At 50.3% G+C, this 19216-nt stretch overlaps 1 protein-coding gene across 1 annotated transcript in view; it reads left to right on the forward strand.

Annotated features, from left to right (window-relative positions):
* Window positions 1-10631, forward strand: part of BCAM (basal cell adhesion molecule (Lutheran blood group)) — a 42460-nt gene extending 31829 nt beyond the window's left edge. Inside the window, exons 8-16 of the mRNA XM_066639065.1 lie at window positions 1097-1256; window positions 1378-1493; window positions 2909-3050; window positions 3224-3348; window positions 5052-5190; window positions 5741-5776; window positions 6564-6711; window positions 7725-7839; window positions 8044-10631. Coding sequence (XP_066495162.1) covers window positions 1097-1256; window positions 1378-1493; window positions 2909-3050; window positions 3224-3348; window positions 5052-5190; window positions 5741-5776; window positions 6564-6711; window positions 7725-7839; window positions 8044-8049 — 987 coding nt within the window. The 3' untranslated portion in view covers window positions 8050-10631. The remainder of the gene's footprint in view (window positions 1-1096; window positions 1257-1377; window positions 1494-2908; window positions 3051-3223; window positions 3349-5051; window positions 5191-5740; window positions 5777-6563; window positions 6712-7724; window positions 7840-8043) is intronic.
* Window positions 10632-19216: the final 8585 nt, after the last annotated feature.

Consider the following 19216-nt stretch of genomic DNA (forward strand, 5'->3'; position numbering starts at 1 on the left):
CATCTAGTCCAGCTTCCTGTATCTCACAGCAGCCCACCAAATGCCCCAGGGCGCACACCAGATAACAAGAGACCTCATCCTGGTGCCCTCCCTTGCATCTGAAGAAGAAGAAGAAGGCATCCAAGAAGTTGTCACCCAAATCTCACAAGATTTTGAGAGATCCAAGATGGCAGCTGCCAAATCTCGCAAGAGTTGAATGCCACCACCTTGCATCTCACAGTCTTGTGGGATTTCATGAAATCCAAGATGACAACACCTGGGCAAGGAGGGGCGACTATGGCGCTCCTGTGAGTGTGCCACGACGTCATAAGGCAGGGGTCTCCAAACCCCGGCCCGGGGGCCAGATGCGGCCTGCGACAAGCCTCTATCCGGCCCGCAGCCAGCCTCTTGTCCCCTGAAAGCCTCTGGCCCACTCAACTGTACATGACCAAGCAGTGCTCTGGTTGTGTCTGGAGGGTGTTCTGAGGGCCAGAGAGGTTGAATGAATGAGCTCATTCATTCATTTATTTACTCATCTAAATTCCATCCTTGTACATGCTTGATCTTGTCTGATCTTGGAAGCTAAGCAGGGTCAGGCCTGGGTAGAACTTGGATGGGAGACCACCCGGGAAAACCAGGTGCTGTGGGCTTATACCATAGTCTTTTGAGACTGAAGGTTGCCAGACAACAACAACAATTTATTTATTTAAATTTTATATTTAAAATTTTTTTCCGGCCCTCAATGCCACGCCAGATATTTGATGCGGCCCTCTGGCCAAAAAGTTTGGAGACCCCTGCCCTAAGGTGTTGGCGATGCACACTTTGGGAATCCCTACCTTATAGCCTTCACATGCCTCTTTGATCTCTGGCTTGGCAGCTGCTGGGCCCAAAGATGCCTCTCACAAGGGCCACAACCTGTTGACTTCTTGGGGGGGAAAAGTTTGCTGCCTTTTGGTCCCAGCTGGCTGCAAGTTTGACCCAGTTGCTGACCCTGTCCCTGCACCTGTCGAAAGGTGTTTTAAAGGAACCTCTTAAGACAGTTTGGATAGCAGAAGTTTGCCAAGAGCAGGAGTCTAACATCTCTTCTTTGGGGCCACTCTTGTTGCTCAATGTTCAGGCAGGGAAAGCCATGGAGGACCTGGGCACCAAAACCGATGGGATCCTGTTACTTAACCAAGTGACCAAGGCCGACAGTGGAACATACCGGTGCCAGGTACTCGATTTTGATAGTCCCCCTGAGGTGAATCTGGAGCAGGAGATGACCATCGATGTCAACTGTGAGTGTCCTGTGGAATTCTGGTAGAGGTCAATGGGGTGTCCCTGGGGAAGGAGTCCAGTTCAGGCACCCGTAGCTTTTCTCTTTTAAGATGAACTGTGCCCTGCTGTGTCCTACTTTAGACCTGGACCCGCTCATTCTGAACCCAGACAAGTCAGTCTCGGTCAACCTGGGCGAAAGCGTCGAGCTCAGCTGTTCTGCTACCGGCTCCCAGACACCCAAATTGTCATGGAGGAAGGTGAGTGGCCATTGTCTGCGTCAGCTAATACTTTCCCTGCTCAAGGGCCAGAGGCATAGAACAGACAGGCAGAATAACCATACAGGTAACCTGTATACATATCTGTAGAGCAAATACCAGCTTCAACATGGATTTCAGGTGGGGAAATGGCACAGTGGAATGGGCTAACCTCATCCCTTCTCCAGTTCCAATATGAATTTTGTGTGTGTGTGTGTTTTCACACACCCTTGTGTCATTTTTTAAAAAGGCATCGCAGGCCTTGTTGATCTCCTGCTATCTTACCTAGTTGAATTGTCCCTCTCAATGCAGAGATATGGTAGAGTAGCCCATTCTGCTTGTTGCCTCTCTGGATGAGTCACGAGACACACCCAGATCAGAGACTCATGCAGAAACCCTGAGGATGCCCTCCTCTGCAGTGGGCTGCCACACTCCTAAAAACACAGGATTTTGGGTGTAAAGCTGAAGTAGATTCTGGCCTTATCTTACACACATTGTATCCTCACATCCACACCTTGCAACCCTGAACATGGGTCAGTCCAACTTGCATAGCTGACAACACCTAAACTTTCAAGCTCAAAAGAGCAGACTTATGGGCACAGACTTCAGGTAATTAACTCTGACCTTCCTCACTGAAATTGGGAAGATTTTTCTTTTGGCTGGATTGCAGCCAGAAGTTTCAGGGTTTTTATTTTGCCAGGGTTTGGGGGTAGGGTGTTTTCCAGATTTGTGAATAAAATATACAACACTACCTAATTCTGAGTCAGACCATTAAAACAGGTGGGGCCTCTGGTATAGATGTGCCCTCGGGATATTTTACTCTGTGCAGCTCAGCACCTCCTGGTGCCAGACTTGAGGCATTACATAAGAACATAAGAACAGCCCCACTGGATCAGACCATAGGCCCATCTAGTCCAGCTTCCTGTATCTCACAGCGGCCCACCAAATGCCCCAGGGAGCATACCAGGTAACAAGAGACCTGCATCCTGGTGCCCTCCCTTGCATCTGACATAGCCCATTTCTAAAATCAGGAGGCTGCACATACACATCATGGCTTGTAACCCATAATAGATTTTTCCTCCAGAAACTTGCATCTGATATTGAGCCAGGAAGCAAAAGAGTTGCCTCTCCCCTGCCCCATACCTTTAAAACTAATCCTGGATCCCATGATTCGTTCTCATTCAGCAAGTGGCTACTCAAATCAAAATTGTTTCACGTTATTTTTGTCTCTTCCTTCCCTGTGTTCTCTTCTCACTTAGTCTTAGATTTAGACTGTATGCCCTTTGGGGCAGGGATTATTCCTTTTGTGGCTGCATGACTGTTATGGCACCTCTCAGAACTTTGGGAACTTTCTAGAAAGTGTAGGCTGGTCAGGGCAACAGCCGAGCTGGCTCCTCTTACAGTTCTTTATCTTTCAGGGAAAGGAGCAGGTGGGAGAAGGCGAGACCTTGGCCCTGAATTCACTCACGTACCACATGGCCGGGGTGTACACCTGTGAAGCTTCTGTGCCCAGCATCCCTGGGCTGCATCGGGACAAGACAGTCAAGGTCATCGTAGAAGGTATGGTGGTGGGTGGTGAGTTCGTTGCCCTTCCCTCTGAGAAGTGGAATAAATTCTGCAAGAAAAGGCTTTATGCACATTGCAGAATTCACCATTTTCTCCGTGCTGAACTCTGAGCTTTTGAGTGCAGAGGCAATCCTGGGTGTGACGTCCTGATGCCCTTCCCAAAATAGGAATGCCAAAGTTGGAGCAACGTCAGACTCGGAGCCATTACCACAGTCTGAACCAGGTGGTGAAGTTGACCTGTTCTGCTTTGGGCCATCCAGAACCAGAGATCAGGTGGAGCGCACCTGGGACCGTGAGTACATCCACAAGAGGTTTGTCCAGGTGGTCCATTGGTCAATCTCATCTGATCTTTGGAAGCTAAGCAGGGTCAGGCCTGGTTAGTACTTGGATGGGAGACCGCCTAGGAATACCGGGCGCTGTAGGCTTATACCAGAGTCTTTCGAGACTGAAGGTTGCCGACCAACCATTGGTCAAGACAACAGGGCAGTGATAGATCAATGACTTCCCGGCCGTTCCACTTTTCCCTGCATCCGCTGCTACTCTTAAAGCAGGAAATTTTCAGAAATACACTCAGAGGCTCTGTGAGGTTCCTTGCAAGCTGATCAAGGGTTCCTGTGCTGAGAAGATCAGAAGAACTTGTCTGAAAAACAGCTTTCCCATCCATACTGACAATTCATTAAAACAGTGGTTCTCAAACTTTTTGGTACCGGGACCCACTTTTTAGAATGACAATATGTTGTGACCCATCAAAAATGATGCCATTAATCTAGAAGTGATGTCATGGGCAGAAGTGACATCATCCAGCATAAATATTTTTAACACCCCCTTGTGAGAAAATCAAATCTAATTAAGTAAAGTAGGTAAATTAAAAGTTCATAATAAGTATTAATTTAAAAATTTATTTAAAATAAAGAACTCCCCCTAACCCTCCCAAGCAGTTGCTGATCTGTTTTTCAGAAACACCCCAAAGGCTGCAATCCTATCCACACTTCTGGGAGTAAGCCCCATTAACTATTATTGTTAAAAGCATATACAGGTGTGATACATTCTCCAATCCCTGTTGTTATGTGATTAGGTTGTTAAGCGAGTATCCAGCCCAATCTAGTGCCTTTGTTTACACTCCCTGCCAGAAATTAGCTGGCTATACCGGCTACTGGAGATAGATTGCCTCTTCTTCTTTGCACTAAGAGTCTTTTTGTTGTGTTAACACACACTTTGCTCCAGCCTATGGGAGTCCTGTCTGCCTCATTAAGAGCCCCTTTGTTGTGTTTTGACCTCAGTCCTTTGTGCAGTCCATTGTTAAGTGCAAGGCCTGTTAAAAGTACAGATCTGTAGCAAATGCAGTTACATACAGTACTAGGGTAGCATCAAGCCTAATATTTTAAAAATAAAATGCACATTGAAATGAATGGGGATCCACCTTAGATTGGCTGGCAACCCACCTAGTGGGTCCCGACCCACAGTTTGAGAAACACTGCTAAAACATGCAGCCCTGGGGGACCATTGAAGGAATTTTAGTCTTGTTGACCTTCTGAGTATACCCATTTACACTACAACTGCATTTAATGACGCTCCACTAGCCCGACATTGCAGCATGCCCTTGGTAAGGGGCAATTTGCATCAGAGGAGAAGGCAGGGGAGACCTCCCCTGCAGTTCTTGCCCAGCCAGTTACTTTTCCCCTGCAATTCCTTGGCTTGCAAATATGGGAGGACAACAGGTAATGGTTTGGCAGAGTTGAGATTTGAACCAGCAAATTCCTGGTTTACCGCTCAGTCTGTTGTCACTGCACTACACTGGCTCCCTTACCAGCAGTAGTTAAAACTCCAGCATTGGGAGGGGGGATGTTGCCAAGTGCTGGATAGAACTGGCATCTGTGTGCCCCATATGAAAGGAAAGGTAGAGACAGAACTGATAAAGGATGGTAGGCCCCAAGCTGTAAGGAAGGGAGAAGTGGACCAGGGCTCGCTTCTGAACCATCATTGCTTCTCCGCTAGGTTTCAGTGAATACCTCTGGCAACAGAGTCACCAGTGAACTGGAAGTGGAGGTGACTGCGGAGCTGGCCCAGCAAGGAGTCACATGCCAGGCAAAGAATGCACACGGCACGGTCGATCAGAGGTTTCAGCTGGAGATAGGTGAGTCATTGTGGAGGGACTTATTTTAATGCACTTGTTTCCAATTATTTATATCCCACTTTTCATGTAAGTTACCTAAAGGGCTCAGATGTAACAAACAGAAGCCCAGCAACTAGCGACAAATGAGAATTGGAGCTTAACACAGTCCAGAGGGAAGCAATTTATCTGCTAAGCAGCAGAAATAACTTCAAAATGCCTTCTGGAATAAAAAGTTCACTAGATCCATCTCAGATTGGGAATGTCAGGGATATGCCTGCCCCTGGCTCTTCAGGACAACAAACAGGACTGATTGACAGCCCAATCCTATGCATGTCTACTTAGAAGCAAGTCTCACTGTGTTTAGTGGGGCTTTCTTCCAGGGACATGTATATAGGATTGCAGCCTGAGCGCACAGCTGATTTCCCCCACACATTGTCCTGCAGCCAACCAAGAGGGCAGACTACAACAATGGCTAAAAAGACCTTCAGGGCAATTTCTTCCGGGTGGGAATGTGGATCAGGGCAAGGAGTTCAGCACAAATCTCTGCTAACAGACCTGTCTCTCCTTGTAGTTTCCCCAACAACATTGGCTTCCCCGGTGCCAACAGGTGAGTCCTTCCCCACAGCACCACCCTGTCCACAGTTCTGCTAACCTGGTGGGTGGGCACGACCTGGGTGGGGGAACATTGCTGGCAAGCCAGATCAGGGGAGGCCGCCCGCTAACTCCTTTCTCCCTTTCCTACATGCTGCTTCAGGGAACCCTGTGCTCCAGACAGGTGGGTGTTGGGGGTGGGAAAGAGAAGGCAACAGGGGCTCCCCCCCACACACACATTGGATATGGACGTCCCTGTGGGTGGAAAGGAGAAGAGAGAATGTCTGGGGATTTCCGCATTTTCTCGCTTGGATGGGGAAACACGCTGGGTCTTCCTGGGAGGAGAAACGCAGAAGGAGCCATTCTGTGGAAGCCCGCAGAGGTTGGAATACGTTAATTCCCCAGCTGCAGCTGTCTTGCTGCAGGTGCTTTCTCCACGTGCACAGCGAGGTCGGAGAAGGTTCAGCGTGTGTAATCGTGAAACCCAGAGGGCATAGCTGGAGTTCACTGGAGTTCTGTGAACTCCAGAGAACTGGAGTTCAAGGGAAAGCCCTGCCGTTGTGCCGAAATAGCACTCTCGGCTCTGGAAGACTGCCGGCGCAATCCTAATGAAAGGCGGTGCGGCCACAAAAGCACCGTCCATGCTTTGGTTGGATTGGACTGTGCAGCTGGCAGCACCTCTGTGAGGCTCTTCCTTTTGCCCGGCTTCTCCAATCAGGAATGTCCTTTGCCCCAGCTCCCTAGGTTGCAGGGCAGAGAGATGTGGTGCCCCCTCACTTCATTTGCATCTTTCTCCCCGACAGTGGATGGGCAAGACGGCCAAGGCGGCAGCACGGTGGCGGTCATTGCGGTCTGCGTCTGCGTCCTGCTCCTGCTCTTGATCGTGGGGTTCTTCTACTTCATGCAGCGCCGCGGCTGCCTGCCCTGCGGGAGCGGAGAAAAGAGATCGCTGTGAGTGGGAAATCCTGCGTTCCGCGCAGCCAAGCCCTCCGCTTCCGAAGGCTTCGCTCCCTCCCTTGCCATTCCACGAGTCCCCCTCTTGCAACGTCCCTGGGAATTTTGTCAGGCAGGCGGAAGGAGAGGCTCATGGCTGTGATGCCCCATGGAACACAGTGCGATGCAGTGGTCAGTGTTCTGCACCAGGAGCCAAAAGAGTGGGGTTCAAATCCCTGCTCAGTCAGTCCACGTTTCTCTGCCTTGTCCACAGGACTGCTAGGAGGAGAAGATGGATAGTCAGCCAGGGGAGGAAATCCTGGCCTTGAAATAGAATAATTTGAGTCCCCGAAAGGGGGAGGGTGGAACTTGTTAAAATAGCGCACAAATTAAACGTGGGCCTTTGGCATGAACTTCTACCAGAGCTGTGTACCGTGATGAGGCCACTTGATAGCTCAGGGGATCATTCTGGCCCAGATCCCAGACCTCTGCCCCCTTAGGAGGCAAACCAGCTGCTTCCTCCTTGGCCAGTTCGTACACAGGCAAAGGGACTTTTCACACCAGCCCCTTCTCAGTGTAAATGGTGACAGAGGCTTTGTCACGGTTCTCCCGTGTGCATCGAAGCCGCCCCCTCCTATTTGCGTCTTGGCTGTCACGAGAATGTGAGACACTGAGATGTGCCCTCACAGGGCTCTAGCCCAGTCTCTGCTTCCACACCCTCTGGGAAGGGGGGAGGTGAAAGAGCCCTTTTCTGTCGCCAGTGGGCGGGGCTAATTGGCGGCCCTCTGACTTTTCATTGGCTCGAGTGGCCTTCTCGGTTACTCTTGGACATGTTCAAATTCACGAACATCCAGTGGCACACTGCCCTCTTTTGCACAGTCCATGCGGACTGTGGCAATCCTACAGAGATGAAGGACGCAGGGGCCTTTATAAGGGGAGCAGGCGAGAAGAGCACCCAGCGAGTGACTTTATCCCACTCGTCCACCTGTCCCAGGAACGTGCTCGGACATCTTGTTTCCTTCCCCTGCTAGGACTCCCAAGGAAGGGAATCCTGATGACACCCTCGTGGAGATGAAGACAGACAAACGGAATGAACAGACGGGCCTGCTGAGCCCCGGGGGCGGCGGTGGAGGTGGGCCAAATGAGGTGAGAAGGATGCCCCCTCCACGCCACCCCTAGATGTTGGAGTTGGGTGCCTACCCCTTTTACTGATGTGGAGAGGTGCCAAAGGATTTCAGGGGCCTGCGTGAGCAAGGAGCAGTTTTTGCTGTGCCTCTCAGGAGACTGGGGAGGAACGAGTGGGAACGATTCTGGTGTGTTGACTGATTCCGATCTCCTTCTTCCTTCCAGTGCTGAGAGGAAGTCTGGAGTGGACTGTTCCAGAGACACCCCTGCCCTGCTCTGCACCCCGCCATGGATGAAGAGGACACAAGATCTGGACTGTACAAGGGGAAGGGGGCACCGCCAGACCCTTCTTTCCAGTGGGGGCCGAGGGCACCCACGCATCTGGACTTCTGCTGCAGGGCAGGTGGGGGCATTCAGGGGTTGTGCTGCCACTACTTCTTCCTTCTTCAGAGACCTGGTTTTTGCTTTTGTTTTTTTTTAAGAAAGGACTGACAGATGCCCAGACCCTCCAATGGGAGCAGGCACACCATCAGTGCACCTGTATCCCCAGGTGTTCCGCCCCCAGTGTGCCTCCCTGTGAACATAAACGAGCTCAGATCACACATGCACTTACACCAGTAACTCACAAGCACAGCCTTGCAAGTAAATCCACCAAAGTTACTGGCCCCACATTGTTTTACCAGCCTCTCTGCCACACGTGTCCATTTGGGCTCAGAAAGGAGCCAGCTTTTGTCAAGTCTTCTCAGCTGGTCCCTTGGGGGAGATTCTTGCTCACCAGTGGCGATCAGGCGAGCTGCCACTTTCACGCTTTTGCGAAGACATGAGAACACCCATGTTTCTGTATATACATTCGCTCACACACCTGTATTCTCAACATAAAGAATACAGTCAAGTGAACACATGCAGACAGAACCCTGTTCTCCACAGTAGTTCTGCATACCTGTCACCCACAGGGCACCTGTTCCCACATCTTCTTGCTCATGCACTCATCCTGCTCAAACATGAATGTGTTCATACATGCCACTGATTTGCCTTATGTATGTGTGTAATATATGACACACGTGCCCTTCTTTGAACCCCTGCTATCCGTGTACATAGACCTGATCTTAGCACATTTGCAACCCCCCAATTGTGCATCTTCGCAAGCATGCAAATGAGCGCATTAGAGCTGCCAACTCTTGAGTGGTGCCCTCCAGCTATCTTCTTAAACACCTGTGGCAGCAGTGAGCAGGGGAGCATGCTTGCCCCCCATGCTCTTAGTGGCAGGCTTCTGCAGATCAGCTCTCTCATAAGGGCATTGCCAAAGGTTGGATCTTCTTTCCTGGTGAGTTGGCAACCCCTATAACAGAAGACATCTTTTCCTGAGGCATTGCAGGTGCCACGTATGCCAGTGTGACCACACCACACGTGCTTAGTTTAAGCGTGGGTTCCTCATGCTGGAATCTTAGCCCGAACCATTCATCTTGTTTCTGTCTCTGTGCCTGGAAAGCTGGTTTGTAGAGACCACCTCTCCCTTTCCCTGGTGCTTCCATAGTCTGTCACAACCTCTGGCTCTTGCACTACCAAGGGTTAGAGGGTGGGCCGTCCCCAGGCACTTCTGAACTGTGGCATCTTCTGGGTCACAAATGAAGCATTGTCTCTGGTATGTGCAGGCTGCACATTTCCTGTGTGAGACAAGTTCACATTGCTGCACCGCCTTCCTTCGCGGGCTGGAGGACACCCGGCCTAGACACCAAGCCTTACCACGGGGCGGCTGCGCTTTTGGGCTATCTTTGACCCCTCTCCCTGTGACCAGAATGCTGGTCCTTGGCCCTTGATCCAAGGGGGGGGGGGCCTGATCCTATCCCTTCCCACCTTTTTGAGGGCCCAATCCTATCCCACTTCCCAGTGCTGATGCAACTGCAATGCAGTCCTGACATATGGGGACAGATGTTCCCTTACTTTGAGGAGACTTCTACGACTGCCCCCCAACTGCAGGATGCAACACGTGCCATGTTGGCACAGCTGCGTCAGCACTGGAAAGTGGGCTAGGATTGGGCCCTTCTTGAAATGTATTGTTTTTATATGGCATTTTTGTGTGTATTGGATAAGCTTCTGGGGGAGGGGGTTGTAATCTTCCTGTCTTTCCCCCACCCCTGTCCTCCTCTCCACCCTATCTTGCTTTTTCTCTCTTGCACTGTCTGGTCAAGACACTGGGTTTGTTTTTGTTTTTTTTTTGGGGGGGGGGGAAGCTGGGGGTTTTGTGTTTTTGTTACAAAATGTAGTGTATTTAATGGTGTTGCATCCCAGAGAAGGGGGCATTGGCGAGTTGTGAAGCTATGGCAGGGCACGAGGGAGGCAGCAAGGAAGACGGGAGGGGGGTGAGCGACCACTGATGTAATAAAGAAGCATTCTCATGGGGAGGGGAGGTGGAGTTTTACAGAGTTGCACCTTTCCTCTTTGCAAGGCAGCTGAGAAAAATAAAACTTACTCTCTTCCCCACTTTGTCCCTCCCCTTTGCACACTTCCCAACAAGAGTGGGGTTGCATTTGCATCACACAACCCCCGTGGCCAAAATGATTCCCCTCTACGCCCCCCCCCTTTTCCCCACTCCCGCAACCTTTTTAAACCCTGCTGCCAATGGTTAAGGTGGCCAACACTGGCTGCAATCTTATACTCACTTTCCTGGGAGTAAGCCCCACTGCACACAATGGTTGGCAACCTGGTTGGCCTCCTTCAGTCTCAAAAGACCATGGTATAAGCCTACAGCACCCGGTATTCCCAGGCGGTCTCCCATCCAAGTACTAACCAGGCCTGACCCTGCTTAGCTTCCCAGATCATGGTATAAGCCTACAGCACCCGGCATTCCCAGGCGGTCTCCCATCCAAGTACTAACCAGGCCTGACCCTGCTTAGCTTCCCAGATCTGACAAGGTCGGGCATGTGCAGGGTAACAGTTGCTGCACACAATGGGAATTGCTTCTAAGCAGTCGTGCATAGGGTTGCAGCGTGTGTGTGTTTAAGCCGGTTCGCACTGCTCCTATGCCTTTCACAGCAGCTTGATTTGCAGGCCAGGAGCAGGTAGCAGTCCTTATTACCATGCAGTTTCACCTGCGGATACCTGCAAACCAGGCTGCTGTTTACAGGCACCAGAGCAGCTGGCTCAGAGAGCAGTTGGCAACCTTGGCCAGGCACCTGCCGCAGTTCATGACTCCAATGCCCCCCTCCCTTCAGATGTGTCTTTTGCCTGCTGCCCTTTCCCCAGGTTACACTGTACAATAGCATTAAAAGGACTGTAACCTCAGTTTGGCTCCTGAGTTTCTGTGGTTCCTTCATCCGTTTCCTGGCAGATGCCTGTCTGTCCGTCCCCCTGCCGCTCTTTCCACTAAATTTCAAAAATATAGCTCCTCTAAAGTGTGCCATCCTGAGCCTTTGAAGTCCCAGTGGGACCACAAAGAAAAAATCCTTCAGGGACAAGTTTGGGAATGTCTGGCCTTCCGTTTTCCTGGGAAGGAAACTTCCAGCTGCATGTTGAGAAGGAAGGGAGGAATGTTGTTTGTTTCCTTCTGTCAAGGTAGCCAGCATTGGTCATGGGCAGACTGGCTCCCCCTCCCTGGCATGGTCTATTTATTTTCATGCTATACCCCACCTCCCCGAGGGTTCCCTGATATGTGTGAAATGAACAGAGCAAGCGATAGACTCTTGATCTCCAAACAGCTGAGGGATATCTAATCTGGATCAAGTGATATTGAGTGTGCCCTTGGAATATCAGACCAGGGGTCTTCTTTGCAACAACCTGGCAAGCGGAAAGCACCGAGTGGTCTACCAGAAATGGGTTGCTTGTCTACTGGTAGATTTTGTTCATTCTGCTTAGAAGAGCATTCTCGTTACTCCTGCTTGAAAAACAACCATTGCTTCCATAGGTTGAGTGTGTAGCGATTTTAGTGTTGCCAGTCCTTCTAGGTTTGTCTTGGATCTACATGTCGTAATGCACCCATGCTTGCGTCCCATGCTTGCGTGATGGGACTGAAGCCTCTGGCGTTCTGATTGGTTGAATTGGTATGATGTCATAGAATGTTCACGAGCTGTTCCATCTGCTGTGGGAACTAGCCAGCTGTGGCCTGGGCAAGTTTGAGGCAGCTCAGCTTTTTGAATTGAGCTGGAAGATAAGCTTGGCTGAGAAAAAGCAGGACAAGACCCTTTAATGTGGCCTTAGGAAGAGAAGAAATGGTGTAGGACCAAGAGAGACTTGAGGACTAGAAAGTTGAGTAGGAGGAATCCCAGAACGTAGGGAACTCATGGAGCTTACAGAAGGGCTCTCTGTTCCTCCACACTTCCTCTTGCATTCCCTTTTTAAATACATTTCTGCCCAATGTTGCATATATGCAACAGGGATCAAATGTTTACTCATGTGGGCTGGGCAAGAAACGGGTTAAATCCAAGATGCTGTGCAGGGGGACAGTCTGCAACCTGAAGCAAGGGTCTCAGTCTGCCTTATGGATGGGCCGGCCCTGAGATAAAAGGTGGAGAAGAGTCATGCACAAGCTGCAGAGATGAGGAAGGCTGAAGGCTGCCCTTTGGTCTGGAACAGCCAGCCAGCCAGCCAGCCAGCCAAATCTTTTGGCTGCAGAACTGCAAGCCTGCCACTGTGTGCGTACGTGCAGCCCCTCTGCAACTATGCCACTAAATGCAGAGTCTGTGAGCGACGGGAGCTGCATGCAAGCGGACTGAGAGTGCTGCTAGGGTGGGGGCCTTGCAAGCTTATGGCTAATAACCCCCAAACACAAGAAAGAGGGGTGGGGAAAAGATGTGCCTTATGCTGACTTCCAGAGGCCTTTGGCAGCTCCTGTGGCTGCCACTGCCTTGGGCTGCTGCCAAGGTCCCCTTTCCGGAAGCCGACCCGGGACTGGGACTGCTGTGAGCTGGAACTTGGCTGCAGGCACCTAAACAAAGGCAAGGACTTGGAGGGGGGGAGAGATTGGGATGCAGTCTTGACAACGCCCTAACAGCCTGGCTGCCTCTCCTGGAGGGCTGAGGCTGGTGAAGAGCAGCATCTCTGCACCCCAGAGCAGTTCATGCGCGACCTCCTGGTTGCTGAGCACCAAATTCAACATCGCAGCACAGAGGGTGCATGGACAGCAGGGACTTGGTGGGTTTGAGGTGCTGGGTGGCTGGAAGGGAGCTGCTTAACCCTTTCCCTTCTGGTCTTTTTTCCTCCTCCAGATCCCACCTTCCCAATTGCTTTTCTGTATCTGTTCCCCTGTGGGTGGAAAAGCAGCTGGGGGAGTAGGCTAAGTGCTTATTAAAGAGGAAGGGTTCAGTGGCCTCTTCCCCCCCCACCTCCATCCCATGTCTGCTGTTCACTTTCCCCTAACAAAGCAGGCCGCCATCCTGTTCACATCGGTCTCCCGCGCAACTTCTAGTCCGGCAAGCCCAAAGCAGTGAGCTGAGAAAAGATGCAACGGGGACCCATCTGCAGGGACGGGGGTCACTAATTGCTGCTCTTATTGGGAGCGACGGAAGGGTCTCGATGCCAAGATGCAGCAGGGATCTCCTCCTGCAGGAGAGGCTGAGTGGAAGGAGGTGAAGCTAGAGCAGGGGGTTGGGGAGAGACAAAGCAGGACCCCCAGGGCAAGGGGTCAGCAAGGCGAGGGCCTGCCACCTGGCCAGCTGACTCCTAAGCCTTCATTGGGCAGTGGTAGCACCCAAAGTGTCTTTGGGGTGCCATGGGAGAGGCAGTGCAGGACTTGTGAACATCCTTTTCAAAGCACTATAGGATGCTCTCGCCTGTGCTTTGGGATGTTCAGCTCTAATGCCTGCGATGAAGCTCTTTGCAAGCTGATCTGAGGGCCAAATGAGACATTATGCTAAATGCATCCTCATCTAGTTTCAAGCTTCTCCTTTTTGCATTAAATCGGCAGCTGTGTGTGTGAAATCTTTGCCCCCACTAGACTGGTCTCATCGGGATGGAAGCGGCCTGATCTGACCGGAGCAGAGGAAGAGGGTCAAGTTCCCATCCCATAATGCCACAGTCCTAACCTGGATCCTCCCCCCCTCCCCAGCACTATTCAGAAGACAATAATGTGATGTGCCAGCCAAGGTACACGTTAATTCCAAGGAAAAGTTTGATTAGTTTTCCCCTGATAGGCAAAAAATGTGCGAGATTTTTTTTCCCCCGTATGGTCAGTTCCTACGGGTGACTCTGTCACTTGGGCTCCCGCCATATCCAAGGAGGACATCCAGGTGCAAAATAGTCATTGGCAGCTTGGAGCCTGAAAAAGAGGAGGAAGCTCTTTCCGCTTGCCTCTGACATGGTGCTTTGAGTTCAGATGAGGTCAGGATGAGAGCAAAAGGTTGTGCATGTGTGAATCTGGGGTCCCCTCTCGGATTTGGGTTTTTCAGCCAGTCACCAAGCCCTGACTTGACCGGATCAGGCATTTGGCCTGCATGAAGTTTTACTGGCTGCATATATGTTGTTTGGGGTCCTGTTGTTCTTTTCAAATGCAATTTCTTAATAGCTTTTAGTGTTTCTCTCTAAACCGCACTAGAGGCTTCCTTGCAAGGTGGAAAGCCCCCTATAAATCTCGACAAGGCAGAACTAAAGGGCTGGATTCCAAATTTGGCCCTTTCCAGGCTGAGATCAATCCTTGCAAGCGTATGGTGTGTTTTTGTTTTTTTTTCTGTCAAGGGTATTTGAGTTCCCAGCTTCCACACATCCTCCAGGGGACCCTCCAACTGCTGGAAGACTCATCAGCTGCTAATTAGAGCAGTTCCTTCCTTGTTGGCTCACCAGTCACCGCATCCTTCCCTTGTTTCCTTCGGATCACTCCCTTGCCGTTAACTCGTTAGACCCTTGTTCTTCTGTGAGTACTTTGGAATGGAATGCAGAGCTCACCCAAGGCCCCCTGACAAGGCATGCACACCATCTCCACTGCTCCTCCTCCTCCTTCCTGGATTTGAAAAGAAGTGAACAGGAGAAGAGGAAGTGTGGAAGAGAGGGGACAATCCAGCCCACCATTCTCTTCTCTTCCACATTTCCTCTTCTGTTCCATTCCCTTCTATTTGAATCTAGAGAGCGGGAGGAGCAATAGAGACAGGCCTCTCTGTTGGTGTTGTGGAGAGGCTGGTCCTGCAGGAATGCCAGCTTCCAGCAGGGCCTACTGTAGGAGTGCCAATGTTTTTATCAGCCTTGGCTCCTGCGCCTTTAACAACAATTTGATCTGCAAATGTTAGCAGGTGACAAGGCTTATCTCCCGGGTGCGGAAAGTTCCACCTGGCTTTGGCAGATCTCTCTGCTGCTAGACACAGAAGCAGTTGTGTCTGGTTTTTTTCTGATCAGTTGGCAACTTTACACTAATTCCTTCCTTAATCAAATCACCTTTTTTGGTGCTTTCCAGTGCTTACACTATGGAGTGTTGAATGGCTTTGCGTATATTCTTCTCCCAAACCCTTACAACAACCTTATGGGGTGGATCTATACAATTCTCAGCTTATTCTCTTTGCCATTGGATTGTGTGAGACATCCGGCCTTTTCTGTTTGTCCCAAGCAAAACTTGATCAGGTTTGAAATACAATTAGGAAAAAAAAAAAGTACAAACCTGCACTCTTGCCAGGTTTTGTCCAGCGTGTTGTTTCAGCTCCAGTGTGTTTGGGAAAAATAATCCGTTTAAGATTTACACAGTTGCAGCACGTGGAGGGGGAAGGGGAAGAGAGGGTGATGTTGGAGTTTCTGCAAGGGTTGTAGGATGAGGATGGCTGGGGAGGAGAGAGACAAATGGGGGGAGAGCTGTTCTCAAGGACCAAGATCCATGCCATTTTCTGAGTTGGGAGCTGGTTCGTAGCATGGGAGGCTGTAAAGGACAGTGAGGTGAGGTAACCAGAGATCAGATGCCAGATGCCTCCACCAGCTGGTGATCCCAGACTACCCCATCTTCTTCAAGTTCCATGCAGACCCTGAGGGCAGCGGGGGCCTCTATGTGGTCAGGAGGCTGCAGCATAGAAACTCTGCCCTGCCCCACACCTGTTGCTTGGATGTCACTGCTTGCCTTGGGCTGAAGTCAACATGCCCCTTGCCAGAAGGACAACTGTCTTTCCCTGGAACTACTAAGGGGGCAAGGTTGGGAAGAAGAGAAGACATAGGGGGGAGTCAGGACTGGGAGTCAGTGGGAGGGAAGAGGTTTTGATGGAAAGCCGGCAACAACTGAAAGTAGGGTCCAGCCCCAACTCAGTGCTGTGATTATGCCCTGGACCAGGGGTGCTCACACTTTTTTGGCTCGAGAGCTACTTTGAAACCCAGCAAGGCCCGGAGATCTACCAGAGTTTTTTTTACAATGTTCGCACCATCATAACATATAACATTTATGTGTACAATGTATGTTAGTGTACCTTGAGCCCCACTGAGTATAACAGGACTTACTCCTAAGTAGACATGCCTAGGATTAAGCTGTGAGGCTGCAATCCTAGCCACACTTACCTGGGAGTAAGCCCCATTGAGTACAATGGGCCTTACTCCCGGCGTTTCCTCCCAGAGGCACCTGAAGGGGGGGGGTCGACACTCTGCGATCTACTCATTTTGCCTCGCGATCTACCGGTAGATCGCGATCCACCTATTGAGCACCCCTGCCCTGGACTATGAAGCACAAAGAGTGTCTCTGAGCATACACAGAATGCCATTCGTTGTCCAGAAACAAAAATGGTCCCCACGCATGTCTTGGAGTAGTTGGAAAGGCTGCCAGATCCAAGGGTGTTCTTGAGCCCTAGGCAGGGACAGGCTCATCCATGAGGCCAACTGAGACAATTGCTCAGGTGGCAACATTGGGCAGGGGGACAACCACCGGCCTCTATTCCTCCTCCTTCCTGGATTTGAAAGAGGAAAAGCTGAACAGAGCGGAAAAGGAAGTGTGGAGGAGACATTTGACACGGTGCCTCTGGTGCTGAAAGGTCTTGGGCCAGACCTGGCTATAGGGCTCCCTGGCTCCATTTAAGTGCCATTCTGAGGTCAACAGTGGCCTGGCTTGGGCAGCCCCATCAACACAAAATCCCTGGTCTAAGAGCCACGCTCAAGCCTTGTTTGTGTCTAACGTTTATCTCACAACCATCAGGGGAGCCAAGAACCGAGTAAATAATGTAAGAGCATTTAGGATCTTTTGTTTTACAGTGTTCAATAATGTAGTACGTACAATGGGAGATGCTCTCTAAAGCCCTCTGATTTCCTACCTAGGCAATCTGCCAGTAAAAGTTTTTGGCAACTTTGGTGTTACACAGAGTTCTTTGGCAAGCAGAAGAGAGGCAAGAAGAAGGTGATGATGCACCCAATGCAAATGGCTTGTGCTAAATTGTTAGTCTAAGGCAGTGATTGTCAACCTTTTTCATCTCACGGCACACTGACAAGGTACTAAAATTGTCAAGGCACACCATCAGTTTTTTTTTGACAATTGACAAGGCACACCATGCTGTTGGTGGGGGGTTCACATCCCCCATTGGCCCGACTAATAAATGACTCTCCCCCAAACTCCCGTGGCACACCTGCAGACCATTCGCAGGCACACCAGTGTGCCACGGCACAGTGGTTGAAAATGGCTGGTCTAAGGCTATCACCTTTGTTTCCTTTTAGGACTCTTGTGCTTTTCTTTACACTGTGATAGGCAAAGATTCAACTATGTGCAGAAGTATAAGGAAAGCATCCCCTGTTGGATCTCTGCCTGGCACACAATTGTTAAAGACAGAAAAGGCCTGCCTGAGGGAGGAAACTGGGGGTGTGTGGAATCATAAATGATCCTATCAGTTCCTGGTTTGGACACTGGGTACTTTCCTGACAGGATATTACAGTTTGTTCTTAGGGTCCCACCTCCCCCACTTTTAGGTTCCCTGGGGAGGTCTTGCAGGTGGCTCTTGACTTCAGAAAGGACTCCTCATGACTGAGATGCTGTGGCCCCATATATCCAATCTCATGAGTCATGGAACAAAAGGTTCTATTTTAATTCTGAAATTACTTTTTCTACATTTCTGAAATTACATCATCCCCCTCCCACTGGGGATTTTCCACCACGCCCCAGCTGACCCCCCTTTGCTGTTTTGTTCAACGTCATATCCAGCCCTAAGAAACATCCTACACAGCTTGCTGACTTTTTAGTACCTTCCTGGTTTGTCCTAATAAAGGTATTGACTTTATTTATTTGTGGCATTCGCACCCTGCCTTTCTCCCCAAAGGGACCCAAGACAGCTGTCAATGTTTTGATTTTCGTTATATTCTAATGCAGTTATGTGGCTGCAAATGTTATTTGAAATAGACCCATTCACTTCAAAGCTTTCATTTCTGGACTTCTTTCATTGCAAAAGCATGGATTAGCTCCCCAGAGTCAATTTCCCTTGCAAGTTTGTACTTTAGTTTGTAGAGTTTGTCCCTATAGTTTGTACCTATGGACCAGGGGTGTCCAAAGTTTTTGGCAGGAGGGCCACATCATCTCTCTGACACTGTGTCGGGGGCCGGGGGAAAAAATAATTAATTTACATTTAAAATTTGGAATAAATGTACATAATTTTACATAAATGAATATATTAAAGATTATCTTATATGAATGAAAGAAGGTCTTGAAATAGCTCAAGGCCTATAAAAGGCCTTGCACAAAGCAAGGCTGGCCTTTCCTTTGCTGCTGCTACTGCATCACAGATGTGAAACAGCAAGCAGTGGAGGGAGCCCTCATCCCACAGCTCATGCGAGAGCTGTGAAAGGTTAAACAGTCGCCCTCACTCTGAGAGCAGTTGCGGGCCACTGAGAGGGCCGGTGCGGGCTGCAACAAATCTCCGGAGGGCCAGAGGCTCATTGGAGACTGGGAGCTCCCTGAGGGCCGCATTGACAGACCTCAAGGGCCGCAAGTGGCCCCAGGGCCGGGGTTTGGGCACCCCTGCTATAGACTGAATAGGTAGGTGACTTAACCGTTCTTGCCCCATAAGAGAACACCTGCAATTTTGGACGGAGAACAGCTTGCCGGAACTTATTTCAGTTTCTGAATCTAGTGAATGGGAGGGGCTCTGGAGGCAGTCAGGTAGAGTGTCTCCCACCAATTTATCCCTAAGGCAACCTTCTCAGTTGACCTCTTGGATGGGGCTGGCTCTGCTTGAATCCCTCTTGCATTCTGGTTGAGTTCCTGAATACAAAAGCCTAGTGAGGTTGCAGGCCACGCACCACTACCAACAGGGGATCACTAAACACCACGGCTACAGTCCTATCTGTGCTTACCTGAGAGTCAGTCTCATTGAATTCAGTTGGTCTTGTACTGTAAATTCAACAGCTAGCTGGGCAAGGAGTTATCATTCGGCTGCTTGCTTTAAAATGACTCAGGGCTGCCAGGAAAGAGGACTGATCCTCTTGGTTGGAGGAAAGGGGGCTGTGAAATGCACACTACCAACCCCTCCTGGAG

The sequence above is a fragment of the Tiliqua scincoides genome, chromosome 10, assembly GCF_035046505.1.
Source record: "Tiliqua scincoides isolate rTilSci1 chromosome 10, rTilSci1.hap2, whole genome shotgun sequence".
Taxonomy (NCBI): Eukaryota; Metazoa; Chordata; class Lepidosauria; order Squamata; family Scincidae; genus Tiliqua; species Tiliqua scincoides.